General features: G+C 48.5%; 1 protein-coding gene and 1 non-coding gene across 6 annotated transcripts in view; both read left to right on the top strand.

Moving 5' to 3' along the window:
- Positions 1 to 19551, top strand: part of Arnt2 (aryl hydrocarbon receptor nuclear translocator 2) — a 144959-nt gene that overhangs the window by 28797 nt on the left and 96611 nt on the right. Inside the window, exons 1-4 of one of the 5 annotated variants that reach the window (XM_063250122.1) lie at positions 2080 to 2128; positions 2354 to 2447; positions 11068 to 11182; positions 17038 to 17085. In XM_063250122.1, the coding sequence (XP_063106192.1) occupies positions 11070 to 11182; positions 17038 to 17085 (161 nt within the window). In that variant the 5' untranslated portion in view covers positions 2080 to 2128; positions 2354 to 2447; positions 11068 to 11069. Of the gene's footprint in view, positions 1 to 1949; positions 2129 to 2353; positions 2448 to 3805; positions 3948 to 11067; positions 11183 to 17037; positions 17086 to 19551 lie in introns of those variants that run through there. The other 4 variants (XM_003475734.5, XM_005006246.4, XM_005006250.4 and 1 more) reach the window with 4 other exon arrangements.
- On the top strand, positions 15611 to 15717 carry LOC111758533 (U6 spliceosomal RNA). The gene has a single exon (XR_002792711.1). It is a non-coding gene; the product is annotated as a U6 spliceosomal RNA (small nuclear RNA).

Raw genomic sequence — 19551 nt, 5'->3', positions numbered from 1 at the left:
AGCTTATTTTTGAGGCAACAAACCTGACACAATTGGCTGGTAATTCATTTTTGTAAAGGTATGAAAATCCCAATAATACCTTTTTGAAAGATACATGATCTAAATAGAAGCAAAAAGTTTTAAATCTGAGGGTTGTTTATTGTTATGAAGGCCAGTACCAAACAATTCTACAGTTAGAACGTATGGTACTCTCTGAAAGTCTCTTTATTCTGCTTCCTTTATTATTATTGGCTCTATTCGTGTCTTGGTTTAGAAAGGATCTAACGGTCTTTGCAAAGCTACTAAGTCAATGCCTTCTTTCTCAATATTTGTTTTATTTCCCCATTTCCTTTTACATCTGACCATTTGTTGAAGTTCTTAATAACTGCTTTTGCACATAAATTTTTGTGCATATGATTAATAGTTTTTACCATATGCTCCTGGATCATCACACATTGCATTCCTGCAACGATGCTTTTATATTTATGACCTGTCTGATTGAGCGAATGGAAGCATACCACACATCCATACACGTGGCATGGCATGATGTCAGGGTGACCTGTGTATCCTATGATCATGAGTCATGGGCAAAGCTCAGGGGTACCAGAAATGATCTTGAAATAGGTATTTGACTGTGTCCTTTCAGAAGCTGAGGACTTCTAAAAACTAATGCCAAACCATAGGTTTTGAGCAGATAGGGTAGTTGAAGCTGAATTTGATGGATCCCTGACAGATATGTTTGGGCAAGAATTTGCATCCTGCTCTATTAATTCACCCTTAGCATTTTCATGTACAATGGTGACATCATATTTAACAGGCAAATGCTTTTTACCTGTTTGGTCATTCCATCAGTTATTAGCTTTGTCAGACACATTCATTTGTTTGGTTCCTGCTCAATTCACACTGTCTCTAGCCATCACCTTGCATCTGGATTGTTTCTTTTTCCCTTCCCTTTATGTCCTTAGCCACTGTGTGGAAGTCTCTGTGGTAATGGAAAACTGGGCTCCCTTTTGTGCACAGGAGGCCCCTCAGGTGCTAGGAGATGGCTTACTCCTTCTGCAGGCTCTCAGCCTCTGCTCCACGAGCAGGTTCACCTCTGAGTAGTGCTGGTCTACCTCCTTGACCTCATGGTCCTTCTGTTTGCCGATGTGGAGAATCAGATCCTCCTTCACACAGTCTTTAAGCTCTTCACAGGGCCTCTGGCCAGCAGGGCACATATGCTTTCTGCCGGGGGCTCCCCTGCTTTGCTAGGCTCCTGGTTCCCTGGATCAGGCCTTGGAAGGCCACAAAGGCCGGACTGTCTCTGACCTTTCTTGGAGGCAGCCCCACCTCGGAACACCAGGATTCCAGGCTGGGCATTGCATCTCGTGTTCTTTGTGGCCAATGGCCCCCACTGCACTCTGGTGGCCAGTGGATGTCAGGCTCAAGTTTGAGACGGCACGTGAGTAGATGTGACATCGTGATCAGACTCTGGTTCCTGCATGGCCTCTGCCAAATTGGGCCACATAGACCATGGTACCTTGGACAGCAGCCTCCACTTCCCCTCCCCATGAGTCACTGCTTTCCTCTCTTTGCTGGGTCTGTGTGGCTTCCCCTTTTCATAATGACCTCACAGAGGTGCCAGGCCTCCGCCAGCACGGCAGCAAAGGAGTTGGTGTGCCTAGACACTTATATGCACAGGGGCCAGAACCCATGCGTCCCATCATTGACTGAGGCAGGGGTCTCTCTCCTCTGGGCACTTTGGGACAGGCCTGACCCTAGTGCTAGAGGCACCTGCCTGCTTGGAGGGGCTCTGGACAGCCCTCAGAGAGACAGCTGTGGAGGAGGTACTGCCTCCTTTCCTGGACTCAGTGACCACCCCTTCCCATTTCTGCTGCCTTTAACCCTACTGTAGATCCCTGGGCCCAGCCTCCTGTGGGGTGGGGCGTCATGGAGAGGCTCACACAGCTGGTTACAGCCTGGCCAGGACCTGGGCCCAGAGTCCCAGATGCCCAGCCAAACAGTTGCTCTGTACATCTTGCTGTGAAACTCCCACCTCTACGACAGTCTTTGGGAGCTGCTTGTCCTACCTCCCATCCAGAAGTGAAAGGGACTGTCCCTGTGTACATGTCAAGAAAAATCATCCCTGGTCTCGCACGGAAACCTTTTGGTAAGAATCTAGATATTTCAAGTATGTGTTTGTTATGGTTGCACAGGAAATCCAAGGAACGGGTTTTTCAGAACCTAAGCAGTTAATGCTGGAAATTTTGCTGCAAATAAATTGATCAGTATGCAAGACAGTTGTCACGGCTGAATCATGGTCCACAGTTAAGGTAAACAGATCTGTGATGACATTTTCTGAGCAGAATACAAATGCAGCTACATTTCCTCCCAGAGGTTCCTGACATTTCTTCTACTCGGAGAGCAGATTCTGCTGAGAAGGTGTTGGTCACAAGGAAGAAGGATCTTTGTTTAATCCCTCTGAAAAGGTAGGGCTGTGTTATTTGATGTGCTTTCTGGGAAGAGAATTGTTCTAAGAGAGCCGGATGTTTGGGAGACTGCTTTTCTCTGGTTAGCCGCCTCTCCCCCTCTCCTACCCATAGAGAGAGCTTTTGCCTTCTATTTATCTGAATAATCATTACACTGTCATATGTGGTTGTATTGTGAAAGTTTGCATGTCATTAGTTTTTCTCAATGTGAAGCTCAAGATATGAAGATCAAGAAATATTTTTCTTGGTTTGAATTCACATGGAAGAGTGGGAGGCACAAGATGTCTTTTTTTCATGTCCTCCTCTTCTTGTCATCTTACTGCTTTCAAGTTTCGCCATTTTCCGGGTTTTTTTTGTGTGTGTGTCTATGTCTTGATATAGGAATTCTGTACAATATGCCTGCATTTGAAATGTGAAATCATCTTTAGCTGGATGCTGCTTCTGAAGCCGGATATGTTTACTGTATCATGGTGAATCTTGCAAAATCTTCAGTTTGCGTTTTAGAATGAACTTGAAACCCCAGCACCACTCTGTGGAAGGGAGGGCAGCCTTCACTGAACAGCGGGAAGTGCAGCTTGGGGTGGGGAGGGTAGTGGCATTGCGGTCCGGCTGCTGTGGATACAGATATTTTTGTTTGTGCACTTGCCACTGGCTGTGGCCAGGAACCCAAGCAGAGTGCCATTTACAGTGGATGCATTTGGAGTGGGGCTTACAGCTGGGGTAAAGGGCCTGAAAGCTCCAGGACAGGACATAAGCAAGAAGTCTCCTGAGTGAGTTTGCTCAGAAAGTCGGGAGCAGTTGAAGGAATGCATTTTGAGAAGAGCATGTTGTATTCTGTTCTCACTCGCCCTGGCATCCTTGATGTCTATCACAGGTTAACACTGATGTGGCTTCCTCCAGGAAGCCTGCTTGGGTCTTCCAGTCATCTCCAGTCTCTCCAACAGGTGCTCAGTGGGAAGCCACCCAGCCACACATCTGCACCATGCCCCATCTTGTCTCTAACCATGTAGCTTTAGCACAGCCCCTGATTCCAAATAGGAGCTCCACAGATGCCGCTGGTGTGCAGACAGGGCCCACACACATCCTGTGGCAGCCTTCTCAGAAGGGAGGGTGTCCTGCCAGCTGCATTTCTAACTTGGAGAGCAGATGAAGAAACTGAGTCAGATGGTTGTGAGGTGAGGACTGCAAGCAGGCTCTTGTGCGCCCTGGCCCTTGGGATTCAGGGAGGAGAAAGGTGGGCACTTGCTTGGGCACCGGGGAGGGACACACAGGCGGTGGCGCCCCCATCCTCCTTCCTGCTCAAGACACCTTCTGCCCTGCGCAGTGGAGGAGGATCAGGTGACCAGGGCTTTTTAGAGCTTTCCCTTTTTGGGCCCTGATGCTGACACACTGTTATTCGAGGCGGTGATGTCACCTCCTTCCTCTTCATTGGTTCAACCATTTTTGTCCTGCCGCCTCTCACCTGGACATCGTGACTGATATGTCTCCTCAGAAGCACAGGTATGGTACAAATGGGCCCCAGGGCCTAGGCCGGCCTGGGCTTGAAAACAGGTGTTCTGAAAGTGATATTGATATTGGAGTTGAATCCCAGCAGGTGAAGAGTGAGCTGGGTGAAGAGAGGGGAGAGAGTTTTCTTGCTGGAGGACAGAGCATGTGCGAAGGCCCTGAGGTGGGAGGTGTGGTGTGTTCGAGACTGGTGGGGCAGTGTTGTGGAACCTGTGGTGGGGGAGTGGGCAGGAGGGGTGGGTAGGCACTGGGTGACGGGACAGGTAGCTCTGCACTGTGAGAGACAAGGCGCACACAAGAGGACTTGGCAGGACTGGGGATACAGCTCAGTGGCACGGTGCCTGCATGGCAGGTGTGAGGTTGTGAGTTCGAGCCCTGGAACCTCCCAAAATAAAAATAAACAAAAACCAACCAAACAAAATGACTTGGAGCTACCTGTGAGGGTAGCTATGAGGGTAGGGCAGGCCAGCAGCAAGGCCAAACCGGGAAGGCTTCAGGTGGTAACAGTGGTATTTGGAGTAGGGCTGGGGTCATCCTTGGAGGTGCCATAGATGCCCTGAGCCTGTGGGAGAGAGGAGGCTGAGCCAGCTGCCTGGGGTCCATGAGTGGAGCCACAGCAGCCGTGGGGCTGAAGCAACTGAGGGGGTGGAGGCCAGAGGCAGGGCACCTGCAAAACAGGACGGAGGCTTCAAGCAGAAAGACTGGGACGGCAGAGGATGACTGCCAGCCTCTCTGTGGCCCTCGAGTGACAGCGGCCTTGAGTAAGTGTCAGGGCCCTGTGACAGAGAAGAAGCAGGGCAGCACTGGGTGCACATGCAAAGGAAAGCTCTGGGTCTGTGCTCCAGGTGAGTCAGAATGTGCGGTGTATAGAGTGTGTGTGTGTGTGTGTGTGTGTGTGTGTATGTACGCGCACATGTATGTGTGAAGCAGTAGGCAGTAGACTCAGTTCAGCACTGCTGCACCTTCGGGGCTGAGACAGCCTGTGACCCCCTGTCTCGTGTACCTCAGCTGAACCCCTGAGCTACAGAGAGGGAGCCCAGGGTGCAGCATTCCCCAGGCAAGCACTTCGGGAAGGGCCAGGGTGAGCTGTTTCCTTCCCACACTCCTCCATGGCACCAGCCATAAAGCAAATTCAGAAGGGACGCCATTCCTCGGGGTAAGGAAGTGGCAGTAGGCTTCATTAGCATCTTGGGTGTGTGTGTCTTCAGCTGCGCATACATACATGTTCGCTGTGCCGGACCCCATGCTGACCCTTTGATCACTTTGCTCCTCATTACTGTGGAAGTTCTGAACTGTTACTTTCCCCATTTTATAAGTAGAAAACCAAGGCACAGGGCTGTTACGTGCACAGGGGTTATGTAAATGTCATACACATGCACAAACATGCACAGTGTCTGTTTGGAAAGAAACACTTTTTGTAGAGTAATGGAGGAAAGGAAAAATTACTTTTGCTAAACATCATGGATAAATGATCTTCCATTTTCATGGAACTGTGTTTTCCTTATTTATAGATGAAGCATCTGAAACCTAGCAAGGTTCAGTAGCTTGCCTGTGACCCACAGATAGATAGAGGGTCTGCTGAGTATGGATATTTCCTGAGCGCTGTGCAAACCTCCGTCTGGGCTGTGACTGAGTCCCAGTGTTAAGGATGTCCCTTGTACTGTGGGGTCTGCCGGGCTACCTGGCTGTGCCCAGGCACCCTGAGGGGTGACACCCCTGTATGATCCTGCTGCACCATCCTTGCTGTATGGCCAGGGCATAGGGTGACCTGGCCCTGAGGAGTGCCTGTGTCACATCTGCCTTCTGAATGGGTGGACATAAAGCCCAGTGAGGAGGCAGCAGCTGCTGGGGACGCAGGTGGCTCTTGTGTCAGCCCTGCATCGCTGTGACCGAATACCTGAGGAAAACAGTTTAAAACAGGAAAGGTTTATTTGGGCTCGAGGTTTCAGAGGTTAGTCCATGGTCGGCGGTCACCATGCTTTGGTCCTGGGCTAAGGCCAGGTGAGTATCATGGCAGTGGCCTTGTGCGGAGAAAGAAGAGGGCTAGGGATGACTTTCTCCCTTCCAGGGAGTGTCCTTGGTGACCCACAACTCCTGTGCGGCTGCCTCCTGTTTCCACCTCTGTCTCCCTACTGGCCATTCAGTTGTGAGCCAGCAGTGGGTTAACGTGATCCCATGAGGTTGGAGCCATCATAACGTGGTCATTTTCCCAAAGCCCCTTCTGGCCACTGTGCCTTGGGGAGCAGGCCTGCTGCACGTGGGGACCTGGGGGTTTTCATGCCCAAGCTGTGATAGCACTCGTATCACTCCTAGTGTAGACAAAATTTTACCCTCCTGTGAAGCCAGTGTGTTCCACTGTTGGACACTCCTGTTACTAAGAAGCGTCTCCCTTCCTTGGCTCTGTCTCTTCATTCATTACTTTTGGCTCTCCAGCTACATATGCTTTTTACTGAGTCTTCTATGGGAAACAGCTTGGAAATATTTATTATTCTATTTGTGGTCGTTCTATGAACACATCACTAATTAACATTAAAATAACACATGGCCCTTGGGGAAAAACTGTAGGATATTCAAAAAAGAACTTTGGGGAGAAAATAAACCATCTATCGTTTTTGAAAGAGCTAAGTTTAATACAGTATGCTTTTACCTGCTGGCCTTTTCTTGGTGTGTAACACACACACACACTCTCTCTCTCTCTCTTCCCATACCATCCTCAGACCTTCTTGTGAGGCGTGAACCCTATAGTGTATCTTGATTTGTGGGGCCAAGCTGTCCTCTGAGGAAGGCTGCCTTCTTTTTTAAAAAAATTTTAATTTGACTGGGGATTTAGCTCAGTGGTATAAGTGCCTGCCTTGCAAGCCTGGGGTCGTGAGTTTGATTCCTGATTAAAAAAATTAACTATAATAATTTTACTGTTCTCTATAAGCTTAATAGCATTTGTGGTTGAATTTCACCATAGCTGCCAGTTTTTCATAATATCCTTAATGTTTGAACATACCGTAGTGGAAAATTCATCAGCCATTGATTTGATTTTGGTGTAATACTGTTTCATCTACTCCCCTGCTCCAGACACACACAACAGGTACTGGGGGTTGAGCCATGGGCCATCTGCCTGTACTCCTGTACTTCTGCATCCTGTACCCCAGCTTCCTGTACCCCAGCTCCCAGGTGTGACATTGGCCACTACTCACTGTGTGGAGACCTGAGGTACCCTCTCGAGGTGCCCATGGCGCAGTGATTTCCTCCAGGTGCTCCCCCAAACAAACAAACAAACAAAAAGAAAAAGAAAAAGAAAAAAAAAAGAAGAAAAACCAAAGAAAAGTCTGTCTTAAACCTGCAGCTCCTCTGAGTTAAACTCAAGGACCATGCAAGCCATTTACCTTTTCTATAATCATGTTTTTATTTATTATTTTTTTTATCATCTCATGATTGCCACTGAACTAAATCCTTGGCCCCCATAATCATACTTTTAATTACTGTCAGTTGAGCGTTTATTTTATGCTATGCACTATGTCTGGCTAATTTTTAAAACCACTGTGCAAGGCAGTTGTCATGAACATGTATCGATGGCCCTGTGATCGAGTGACTGAGTCACTCCAGTAGCCAGGAAGAGCTGGAACTGTGACTTCACAGGCCTTTGGTACTGACTGTTGCTCAGAACACTCTGGACTATGAAATGCGACATAAAAGAATTAAAACTGGAATTATGTTGCAGGGGGAAATAATATTACAATATTGTAGTCAATAGCTTTGAGAAACAGAAATGGAGAGGACTTCTTGAAATTTTTAGCATAAATAAAAGATTTGACGATCAGATAAAGGAGTTATTATTCATCCTCGAGAAATTTTTCTTTTGTAAAATGGCAGGAAACACAATGACCTGAGAGACTGTTTAATCGGGCGTGGGGCAGCACCCGTGTGGGCTGCCCGTCACATGGATGGGTCATTCTCTGTCGGTCTTATTGGTTAGAAAATCATCCAGGAAAAAAACAGCCCAACCATAGCACAAATGCGACACAAAATACCAAGGAATAAACCAACAAGAAACTTTGGGAGCTTACGTGATGAAAAGAAAAAACCTTATAACTTAGACAAGACTCCTTTTAGCTATTGCCACCCATCAGTTAGTGGTTGAAGATTCACGAAATTGTTTAATCTCAGCAGTCCCTCAAAATTAATTCATGAGTTTAAGGAAAACAATTTCAAGGGTGTTAAACTTATATCTTAGTCAAACCAGATCAAAACTTAAATAGAAGAATGTGTCAGAAATAAGTACAAAGAAAATTCTAAAAGTGTTAGAGAAATTTGTCACTAAATATTATAAACTATAACATGAGAGCCAAGATAGAAAACTAGATAATTGACAAAGAAACAGATATTGTATAAATGGACATTTTAAAAGTATAATAAAATACAGGACTGAGGGAGTGTCAAAAAACTTACGGGAAAAAGACTGAATAAATGGAATTAGGATGGTTGATCGTGTCTTCTTAAAACTTTCTCTAGTCTGAGAAAAATTGGCCTGAGGGTCAGGGACATAGCTTGGAGGCAGCACACTTGCCTAGCACTCATGAGGCCCTGGCCTGTGTCTCCAGCACCACACAACAAAACAAAGTTTTTCACCATGGAAAACAACCAACAAACAGATTGGAAAGAAGATTGTAAAATGTTTTCAAGAATGACAGTGCTCTAATTTATTATAAGAAAGAGATCATACAGATAGGCAGGGAGCCAGCTGGATCTCAGGGGAGGAGCGAGCAGAACAGCGTAAGCGTAGTGTACAAGAGAAGCGAGCGGCCTTCAGGAGGTGATGTGTGATGGCACAGCACGGAGACCTGCCGTCCCTCCGACAGTGCCTGTTTTGTCCCTCTGGTGGGGCGTGTGAACCCTGTCCTTTTCACATCTGTGCATTAAGCTCTTCTGCTCCTTTCCTGTGTCTCCGGGCTCTGACCTCCTTGTGGCACGTGAGATCATATGCAAACACCGTGCCTCTCTCAGAGTTCTTTACATCACAGGCAGTATAACATCTCCCCAAGCAGGTGCCCCTGTGTCCACTGCCAGCTTGCATATCATGCTTGTGGCTGGCTGGAAGGCTCTGGGGTCGGCACAGCAGTGGGTCAGAGGAGGCTGGCTGTGAGCCAGGCAGGCAGTTTACACGAAGGAGCACCTGAGAGAGGTGGAGGTGACCTCAGCATGGGGTTACTTGCTGGCCTGCTATGGTCACCTAATCCCTCTTGTCCTGCACCCTGCATCTGTCTGAGGAAACAACTGGACCCCCAGTATCACCCCTCCCTTGCTCTGCCAGTCAAGGTTTTGGAGAGCTTTACTTTCTGCAGCTTATATCAAAAACAGTTGCTATTTGTGTTTCTCCAAAATAAAATCCAGTATCCTCTTTGTCACGCTACACATTGCTTCCAGCTCTGAGCTAGAGTGTAACTGGGACAAAAAAAGATGAACCTTTCCAGGTGTACAGATGATCACATTCCAGTCTGCAGTTTTCTTAACTCAGAGATGGCAGTGAAAGAGTTGGCTTAAAAATGTTAAAACTGCCAGACTTGGTGTGTCATGTCCATAACCCTAGCACTTAGGAGGCTAGGCAGGAGGATTGCTGCGAGTTTGAGGCTGGCCTGGGCTACATAGGTGAGTTCAAGGCCAGCCTGAACTGCATAGTGAAACCTTGTCTCAAAATACTGAAACCAGTGTTGTGGGAACTTTAGCTCAGCAGTTAATAAATTTTAAGCTTCCACAATTAGACATTTTTGATATACTGAGTCAATCAGAATTAAACTACTTTATAAAGGACTTGTTGGTACATTTCTAATGGAGGTTGGCCTCTGCAAGAAATTAGTTTAATTTCCATTCCTGTTTGTTCTAGCAGTGACTGCACTCTTCATCTTTGGGACTTGCTTTGTTTCAGAAAAACATTTCAGAAAAACCAAAACCAAACAGCAAAACAGAAAAATGCTTACCAGATGCATGAAAATAATAAAGCTGTGAGAACACCACTGTTCATACTGTGAGGCTGTCACAAGCCCCTTACAATCCTTGTGTTGGGGAGAGGATGACTGTCAAATTGGACATTTTTCGTTAAGCACATATTGTGTGCAGTGGATAAAAACAACAGTTCTCCTAGCTTCGTGAACATCATAGAGAGGCTGAGTTTGGGTTTTGTTTATTGGTGTTGGACAACTTCTCCGTGGCCTGTGTGTGGAAGAGTTTGAACTGACCTTAGAATGTGTTTATTATTCACGCTGTCTTTGGACCTCACTGTGGACAGCTATCCCGTGACGCTCTCTGCCTGGAGGGAAGGGCAGGAGCGACATGCCACGCTGCACAGCTGGCAGCCTGGGCACTGATCTCTGCTCGGGGTGTCCCTTCCCTGTCTCTAATGGTGTAGTTTCCTTGAAACTAGGTTGGTTCACATGGCTCTAAGAAGCTGCCAGAAGTGTGCAGTATGGACTGTATTGCCCAGGATGTGCAGAAAATGTGTTCTCCTCCGTGCCACCTTCTTCTCTAATATTTACTGGGCTAGGGAGAGCCAGGGACCTGGGTCCCGCATGGTCCCTGGCTCACCTTGTGGTCTGGCCTGGTGCCTTCAGAGCCTCAGACCTGGCCACGGTGGTCGTGCATGGGGCCCCAGGCAGGGCTCCTGAGTCCAGACTTGGGTAGGACCGACTTCCTCCCTGAGCACAGTGTTGGGGCAAGACAGGGCATTGGCTGTGCTGCTGCGGAGCTGTGAGCCCAGGCAGCGGCACAGTTGTGGACCAGGGGTTGGTACCCATGGTAGCTCCCTCAAGGGCTCTCCATGCTGCCTGGGTTCCCAGTCATCTTACCTGCTTCCAGGTGAATCCCTGAGGGAAGCTTCATGCTGCACTGGTTCCTTTTAACTACTGACTCGAATACCAGGATTGGGAGTCAAGCCAGGAGGGGTCCTTTCCAGAGGAGAAAAAGGTACCCAGAGAGGGAGGAAGGACTTAGCTGAGCCCTGTGCCGGGTGATGGCCGAATTGCTGTGGCACCCTGCCATTGGGCTCCCCTCCACAGAGTACAACTTTCTTGCCTGTTGCTGGGTTTTTCTGGCATTGACAAAATCTCTTGTCTTTGCTGACTTCCAGAAATGGCTTCCGACATACCTGGCTCAGTGACATTGCCTGTCGCCCCCATGGCAGCCTCTGGACAGGTGAGGATGGCCGGGGCCATGCCTGCCCGAGGAGGAAAGCGGCGTTCCGGGTAAGCAGCATCTGAGTTTCCAGGAATTAGACTTAGTCAGTGTTGAGCAACGCTCTTGACCTGTTAGGAAAATATTGTTTTCCTCTCTCCTGCAGTTTAAAGACTCAGCAGTTTGTATTCTGTTTAGATTTTGCAAGATTCCTAAATAGACACGATTTGCTTCTAAGTGTTGGGGCATTGGCACCCAGCTGGAACTTGCGTTTACTTGTTTTTGTGTTGAAAATGTGCTCTGTCTCTGAGGGGAGGGACTCATTCCTAACCCTGGGCACTCTGGCCCTGCCGCTGGGTAGCTGAGTTCCAGCCTTAGGCTGGAAAGGCTTGGGCCCCTCGCTTTCTGAGGGCTGCCCAACTTTTCACAGAGGGGGCTGAAGCACTGGAGGCCTGGCTGTCGCAGATGCAATTCAGCTCCCCTAGCAGCTGACAAGTGCCGCATGTCGAGTGTCCTGGTTCTTATGGGGCCAGGAAGACCGCCGTTCTTGGGCACTTGGAATGGAAAGCCACGTCTGTTGCTGGATAACGTTGGTCTGTGTACAGAGAATTAAAACCAAAATGAATGCCAGATTCCTATAGCAAAAGCAGAACTGGAATTTTCAGGCTCGGTGTACCCCAGCCTGGTTCCCCACTGAGTCCATTTTATTTTTAATGACATATTTGAGAAACATGGTTTCTTGAATAGTTGAATCAGTTTGCTCCTTTAATGTGATATCTGATAACACATGGCTCCTAGAGCTGTAGCTGCCCAGGTACGGCCGAATGCACCTCACAACCCGAGCCCTGCGGTGGTGACATGGGCCCACGGGCACAGGAAGCTGCTTCACCACCTGTTTCCCCCTCTGCCTGCTTTGGAGTAGCCCAGCATTTTCAGCTCAGAGATTCTTAAACCAGTGTGATTCCTAAAGGGACAGAGGCAGTGCAAGGTAGGCAGAGGGCTTAGGGCAGAGGGAGGGCGGGATAAAAAAGCCTCCCCGAATTTCAGCTGTAGGTGATAAATAACCCATGTGGGTATTACCACCTTTGAGGGTTCATAGTCACTGAGAGAGTTCAAAGGGTTGTGGAACCTGGCCTAGTGCACTCACTTGGGTGACTGCAGCTGTCCTCCATCCTCGATGTCACCTCCCCACAGTGGGGCCAGCAGAGCTGACATGGGCAGTGCTGGCACCTGGGGAAGAGCTGAAATACAGGGCGCGGCAGGCCTCTGGGGCTCACTGCGAAGCACATTACCTATTTTAACCGGCTATTCTTGCTAAGTGCCAAGCTCAGCACACTCTGGGTTATTAAAAGAATGTGTGGTACAGTATCAGTACATAAGGTTTTAGGATTTCAGGTCTTATAAAATTAAGTGTTGTGCATTCTCGACTTGCAGGTCCCTCTGTGGGACACCCTGTGTACAAGGCTGGCAGGGAGGGGCCGAGGCAGAGCATAGTTCTGATCCACTCGCAGCAAAGAGGCAAGACAGCAGAAGAACTGAGAGTCAGAGGGGGTTGGCAGTGCCTGCTGTCCCAGCACCCGCAAGGAGGACCCACTTAGTGCCTCTGACCTTGACCTTCCCTAGGATGCAGGTCCTACCCCTCCAGGTCCTCACTGGAGGTCCCGCCCTCTCTCAGCAGATGGAGGAGCAAGCCGATCAAGGCTCCATTTGCAAACCTGCGTAATTTAGGGCTTCATCCAGGGACAGCTGCTTTTGCAGAGCTGTTTTCATAGTAATTCTTGCCTCTGACATTTTCGTATGTGTTGCTAGATTTCTGTGATCAGGTTCACCACTACTCTGGTGGAGCCCTTTGATAACAATCTCAGTTACGTCCCAAACATTTAGCTCAGGGAGCAGAAGATCCCAGTAGGGGCCACGGTCATCACAAAGCAGATAACCCCGCGGCGGGGCCTGTTTCACTGCTGTATTGCTCATCAGCATGTGGACATCAACCTCGTCTTCTCCCCAAGATTGTGGGGCATACTTGGGGAGATGCAAGGAGTGGAGCTCCTGCTGAGCTCCTTGCTGGGCCTCTGCCATCTGGCCTAGTTGTCTGGTACAGGGATGGCTCAAGTTTTCAGAACAAAGAGCCCATCCTGCAGTAGTGTTTCAAAGCCAGATAGAACAGACCCTTGAGGGCTTTGGATCCCCCTGGCTGTCTGGGGCCCAGAGCCAAGGTCCTTTGTGCACCCTGATGGCTTGCCTTGGAAGTGTCCTAGTGAGCCACAGCCTCTCCTAATGGCTGGGACACATGGCAGGCTTCCAAGGGCTCAGATTTTTCCCACTGTGACTCCTTGTGAGGTGAAGTGGGCTGTAGCAAGTCACTGAGGTGCACTCTCGTGGTCACCTCCCTGGCCCAGGGAGGGGTGACCAGCAGGGCAGCTCCATGCCTCTAAGGTCCAGGGGAGCAGTAGTCAGGCGCCCCTGTAGGGAATGGAGGGTGAGGTTGAGGGCAGGGCTATACCAGTTGCTTCTGCAGTGCTGGAGCCCTGAGTTGTCTCATGTGTTGCCACTGAAGGACAGACTATGTGTGGCTACAGACCAGGTCCACCTACTGCGGTAAGAGCTTTACATAAGCAGATGTCACTAGGTTGGCATTTGTGCCCAGGCTCTGGAGAGAGCGCTTTCTACACCCTGGTCTTGTGGTTTTGTTGACAGGAACTTTGGGCCTGGCCATGGTGGCTGGACCCATCTAAGGGGCATGGCTTTTTACCTTTTCTCTTTAATGCCGGAGGGGACCTGGCCTGATGGCTCATCTTTGATGGACATGGCACTGCTACTGTTGTACAACTGCTTTAGGAGATTGGCATCCCTCACATGTGACTAATGGTATGCTCAGAGATGCCCATCCTGTCCGTCATGAGCTGCCAGCAGATCTTGACAGAACAGGAGATCCAGGTTCCCATTCACCTAGCAAATGCTCTGCTGTAGCTCACCCACTGCCCTGAGTCCTTTAATGTGAATACAGTAGGGCTGGGAGTCATGTTTTCATTTCTCTTTTATTATCCAGATACTTTAGTATAGTAGAGACACATAAAAGATGTAAAGCAAAGAACAATTTACTTAGGCTTTTTATAGCACAAGAAATAAGTACAGATTACTGTAGGCATATTTAAAACAGAGCTGAGCACACTGACAGACCCACAGGTGGATCTTAGCAAGTGCTGCACTAAGAGATACTTTGTGTCCTTGGATTTGTACCTCCTACCCCTCTGCAGCATCTCTTACAGGGAATTGATCTTACAGCCTTTACACTGAGCTATATCCTTGGACCTTTTATGTTTTTCTTTTTAGGCAGGGTCTCAGTCACTACATTTCCCAGCCTCCGCTCAAACTTAACAATCCTCCTGCCTCAGCTTCCTAGGATTGCAGATCTGCACCCCTGTACCTGGCTGCCTTTTTTGCTGTGTTGCAGATGAGCTGATGAGGCTATTTTGAGTTGGAGTGATCTGTCCTGTGGATTTGACAATCACGTGGGTACCGATTTATCTCTCAGCTCGGTTGTGCTTTTCCATGTACCAAATCTGATCTGTACACATGGGGTTACGTGTACATGGATAGCACAGATTCTGGTTTCTAATTTTTCACAGACAAATCCTAGTTCTCAGGCTCTTGGTGAACCTGACTTCCCCAAGTTGTCCAGACCAGAACCGTCATTTTCCTCTGTCCTGACCTGGCCAAGCTGGGAACCCTACACACAGCATGTTTCCCTGTGTGTCTCTGCTAAAGTGGGGCAATCAACCGTCCTGGGTTTGCCTGGGTCTCTCAGTTTTAACACGGATGCCCTGGATTCCAGGATGGCTTCAATTCCCAGAAAACAGGAACAGTCTGTCACTCTAAACATACCAAGGATGTGTAGCCAACGAGGGAGGATTACGGACGCCTGATGATCACGCTTGATATAAATTTCAGCCGAAAGGAATTTTAAAGATAACTGTGTACCTCAGGCCCATCGGAAGTCTTGTTAAACCCTTGCATGAGCTCTTTGGAGTTTTGACAGCACTGCTGCTTTTTAACACTGTGGTGTTTTTGATGTGGGCAGCAGAACTGCTCTTCCCCTCTATGAACACGGGGTGGCAGTGTGACTCCGCGGCGTGGCAGAATGCCCAGGGATTTGGTTACAGTGTTTTGGTGGTTACCTCCCAGATGTAACTTCCAGGAAGGCCAGGTGAGGGCTTGGTAATCATGCAAAATATTCATGGATTTGCTTCGTTTAAAAATTGACGCACTCTTCTCCCCCTTGTCCGCAACACAGACAACTCTGTGGCCAGTGCCTGGGCTTGGCTTCAGGCTTCGCGGCGGCTGTATGTCTAGTGGTGGAGGTGGTTTTGCCTATTCTTGCCCTTCCCTCTCCCTTTCCTGCCCGCTGCCCTTCCTTTGTAAAGAGCTATTTCTGTTATCATTGCAGCCATCTCTCCAACTCTCTGACTCCTTTTGTTATTCTTAGCCGTTAAGACATGATGCTCACTTTGGCAGCACATATACTAAAAGTGGAAAGATACAGAGAAGATCAGCGTGGCCCCTGAGTAAGGATGACATGTAAAGTTGTGAAGCAGTCCATATTTAAAAAAAAGACTGCACCTGTGTTTTGGAACCGTGGGTCCAAACTGTCAGGGTCCCTTCAGTTGGTGCCGAACAGACTCATGCCAAGTTAGAACTCTGGCTGCACTGCACATTTGACAAAACATAGACAAGCAATAGGTATTATTATTTTTTTAATATCCCTTTGCCTCATCTGGTCCCAGGCCCGAGGTCCCCTACGTTACCCCAGAGCCTGGGGCATGTGGTTTGTCTCCTGGGCGCCTAGGAGGGTGCTTATGCACATGGGTCCACCTCTGCCACCTGCCATGTCCTGGTGGCCTTGGTGACTGTGCCTTTTCCATGTCACTTTTAGTCCCTCAAGTTCTGGCCTCTTGCCTGCGATATTAGGCTCACTGATACCAGTGCTGACTCAATTGTGGACTTTCCTTTCCTTTCATCTGCTCAGACCAGTGTTTTTCAGTCAGGGAGGGCAGACTGCTTTCTGCTTGGATTCCTTTGGATTGGTCCCCCACAGTCCATCAGGAATCCCCACACCCTGGATGTCCAGGAGAACCAAAGAAACTGTCATTTCTCATTTTCTTCCCTCAAAGACTCTTGGCACATTTGAGGCTAATGAAGTCTGCCCTCCGGCCTGGCACCTGCAGTGCTAATATGGGATGATATTAGAGAGGCTTAGTGCTTTTGAGAAGCAGAGTTTGAGTTGTTAGTTAAACAAGCCTCCATTGAGACCTTGTTTAATGTTTATACTGAGAGACCCAGGAAAGTGGAAAGCTGAGTGATCATTTACTGAGCTTTAGCAAGCAGACGACCCACTTAGGTAGCGCCAGCTGTGTTCCCCTGGACTTTATAGGACAGTCCTTAAATGTCCTTTTCACTGAGACTCAAGACCCGCCAAGTTTCCAGCAGCAGCAGCCCACCAGTAGAATGTTTACTTTTCCTTGTTATGTCTTCATTACCCTGAATCCTTAAGCCTTGTTAGTCTGTAAGGCATGGTTCAAAATAAAAGATAAGGAAGTGTCAATGTGGAATAAACGATGTGGAGGGGAGCAGGTTTCCCCAGAGATGGGAGGAGAAAGAGCGTTCACCTCTCCAACATGCAGCCTCAGGAATGCATTGAAAGGTGTCTGAAAGGTGGTGGGTACCGAAGTATCCAGAAACAGGAGACTGCCGGCACTCACACTGAAGACCTTCCCTGTCTCGAAGCTGAGTGATGACTGGGTAGTTACTGCCTTTAGCACTGCCAGAAAGTTGGGTGCATTGGCCAGAAGTCTGATGGGATAGAGCTCCCTTGTTCCCAGTGTTTTGCCTCCGCCTTACCTGCTCACCTGTGACCTTGACTTTTCAGAATGGACTTCGATGATGAAGATGGTGAAGGGCCCAGTAAATTTTCAAGGTAAGTTTATTTCACTTTCCGTAAAGAAGTCAGTAACCCTGGCTCTTTTTTCCCTCTTCGGTTTGTTTTGTTTAAGGCGTGGCAGAAGTCCTCCCAGCAGGCCTAGCGGAATGTGCACCCACTGCTTGTGGAAGGGCCTTGATGTTCCTCCCCAGTACCCAGCACCCAGCCTTGTTGCTGGTGAACCCGAAAGCACGCCACAGGTGCTCTTGCTTTTCCTGGTACCCATGCTGCATGAACTGACCTCCTAGTTGCTTAAGATGGTTCTGAGGAGAGCTCTGTTCACACTGGGCCCTGGGCTCACTGAACAACTGATTTGCCCTTCTCAGGCAATTAATTTGGGATCTTGGTTTTTTTTCACTCATAACCAAAATGACTGTGAATTAAGCACTTTTCCCCACAAGTTCAAGAAGGATGACCCTTATTACTCTTCAGGGATTCCATAGTGAACTTCTTGTCATTCCATAAATATTTCCCCCAGGAATGTGTCTATCTACTTTCTGGCTTCACTCTGGGGAAACAGGAGAGAGGGGGTGGGCTTCATTTCAATCACTAATGGCCTTTGGGTTTCTAATCAAAACAAGACGTGAGTTTCAGTAACAAAAGCACGTACTGTTTTGCCTCAGTGCAGACAGGACCCGGCCTGGGCATCCCCCAGTTTTTGAGGATCTGTCTTCGTGGCAGGGAGGGATTTGTTCCTGAAGAGTTAGCCTCGGAAATGAGGGCCCCATCTCCCCATCCTGGCTTGCATTTGCCGTACCCAGCCTTCCTCATAAGGAAACAATGGCTCCGGTTCCTGTGTCAAAATCATCCTTGAGATGATAGTCCACAGCATGTCAGCCTCAGGAAATGATAATCTCGGGGTCTCAGGACATGAAGAGGAAGAGAGATGAGTGACATTTGCTTGGCGTTGAAGATCTGTGTCAGTGATGAAGTAACGGAGCAGAGGGACAAAGAGCTCCTTGTCTGGGGCCCGAAATGCTGACTGTGCTGTTCACCGTCTGCGAGCCTATGAGGAAGGCAGATTTTACAGCATCCAGGTTCAAACGTAGGCTTTTGTGAACCACTTCATTTTGCTACATGTTACACACAGGAGGAATTGGGATGTGTTTCCAGCGTGCGCTTTTTATGGGCTGAGCCCCTAGGAGCCTGAGGGCACCTTCCTCCATCTGAGTGGGGAGTTGATGCCCATAGCTGATGGGAGAGGCTGCCAGTGCCCTTCCACTTTCCTGTGGCAGGATGTTGTGGTGATACAGCGGGAGGTGGCAGCATGGGGGAGGGAGGTGGCAGCATGGGGGAGGGAGGTGGCAGCATGGGGGAGGGAGGTGGCAGCATGGGGGAGGTTGGCTGAGGTCTTCTCCTAGGGGAAGAGGTGGTGAGAAGACAGAGTGAAGCATGCATACCTTGTGTGGACATTGCCGGGTTGCTGGGTGTGGGACTGATGGTGGCCAGCACAAGGAACCCGAAGGAGACAGTGTTACAGGGAACATAATGTTAACTCCCAGCCGGCTAGATGTCACATACACTGAGTGCATGTTCCCCAAAATCGAAGAATGAATTCTAAGGAAGAACAAAGGTTAAAAGTAGGGGAAAGTTATTGAGAACAAGCTCCTCAGAAATAAGAGGGAACCTGAATGTGTGTCATCCGTGAGCCTGTTTCTCAGAGAAAGTTTTATAGAGCAAAATCATGAGGCCTTCAACAGATTTGCCTCCAGCTACAGTTGTAATGTGTTCTCAGTCTTTGCGCTGACTCCCTCTACAATATTTTTACCTAGTTTGATTATCTATAATGTCTCTCCCACCCCGCTGAAGAGGTACCTCTAAGGTACCCATAAGAGGCAAGGGCAATGACCAGTCTGGCTACTTCTGGCTGAAGGGGGTCGTAGCTGTGATCAGCAATCGGAGGTCCTCCACAGAGGGGCTATCTAAAGGCCTCAGGAGATCCAGATGTTCTTGTCTTTGGTATGCATATAGCTTTAAGTCTGGAGGGCACAAGGCCAGGGGGAAAGTTAAGTATGAATGGGCCAAATAATTTCAATAAGACTATTGTGAATACAACAACAACTGTTTCCACCAGGAAGACCCAGTAATATCCTCCCACAAAGAAGGTAAGGAGAAAGTTCAGGGAATTTCAGAATCTGACATGACACTAACCTGTCTTTTAATATCTTGAACAGCCATCAAGATATTAGCAGAAGGATCAGGAATGTGCACACTACAGTTGCACAAGTACCCCCTTGTGCTGCTGTTAGGATGTCTAATCCATGATTCAGATACTCTAGAGGATTGTGGGCAGGTTTTCAATCCTGGGTAAGCATTCCCAAAGCCATGCCTCACCTTTCATCAACATACAGATAAAAATGGTATCCTGTCAGTAGACTCAGTGCTGGGACATTTAAAAGCACTTGTTTAAACTGCTGGAATGCAGTTTGGGAATCAAGTTCCTAGGTTAAAATATAACTATCT

This window comes from Cavia porcellus, unplaced genomic scaffold (assembly GCF_034190915.1).
Source record: "Cavia porcellus strain 051 isolate PalLab524CR breed Dunkin Hartley unplaced genomic scaffold, mCavPor4.1 scaffold_6, whole genome shotgun sequence".
NCBI classification, from domain to species: Eukaryota; Metazoa; Chordata; class Mammalia; order Rodentia; family Caviidae; genus Cavia; species Cavia porcellus.
The sequence above is the reverse complement of the archived record's forward strand: the minus strand, read 5'-3'. Positions and strand labels throughout refer to the sequence as shown.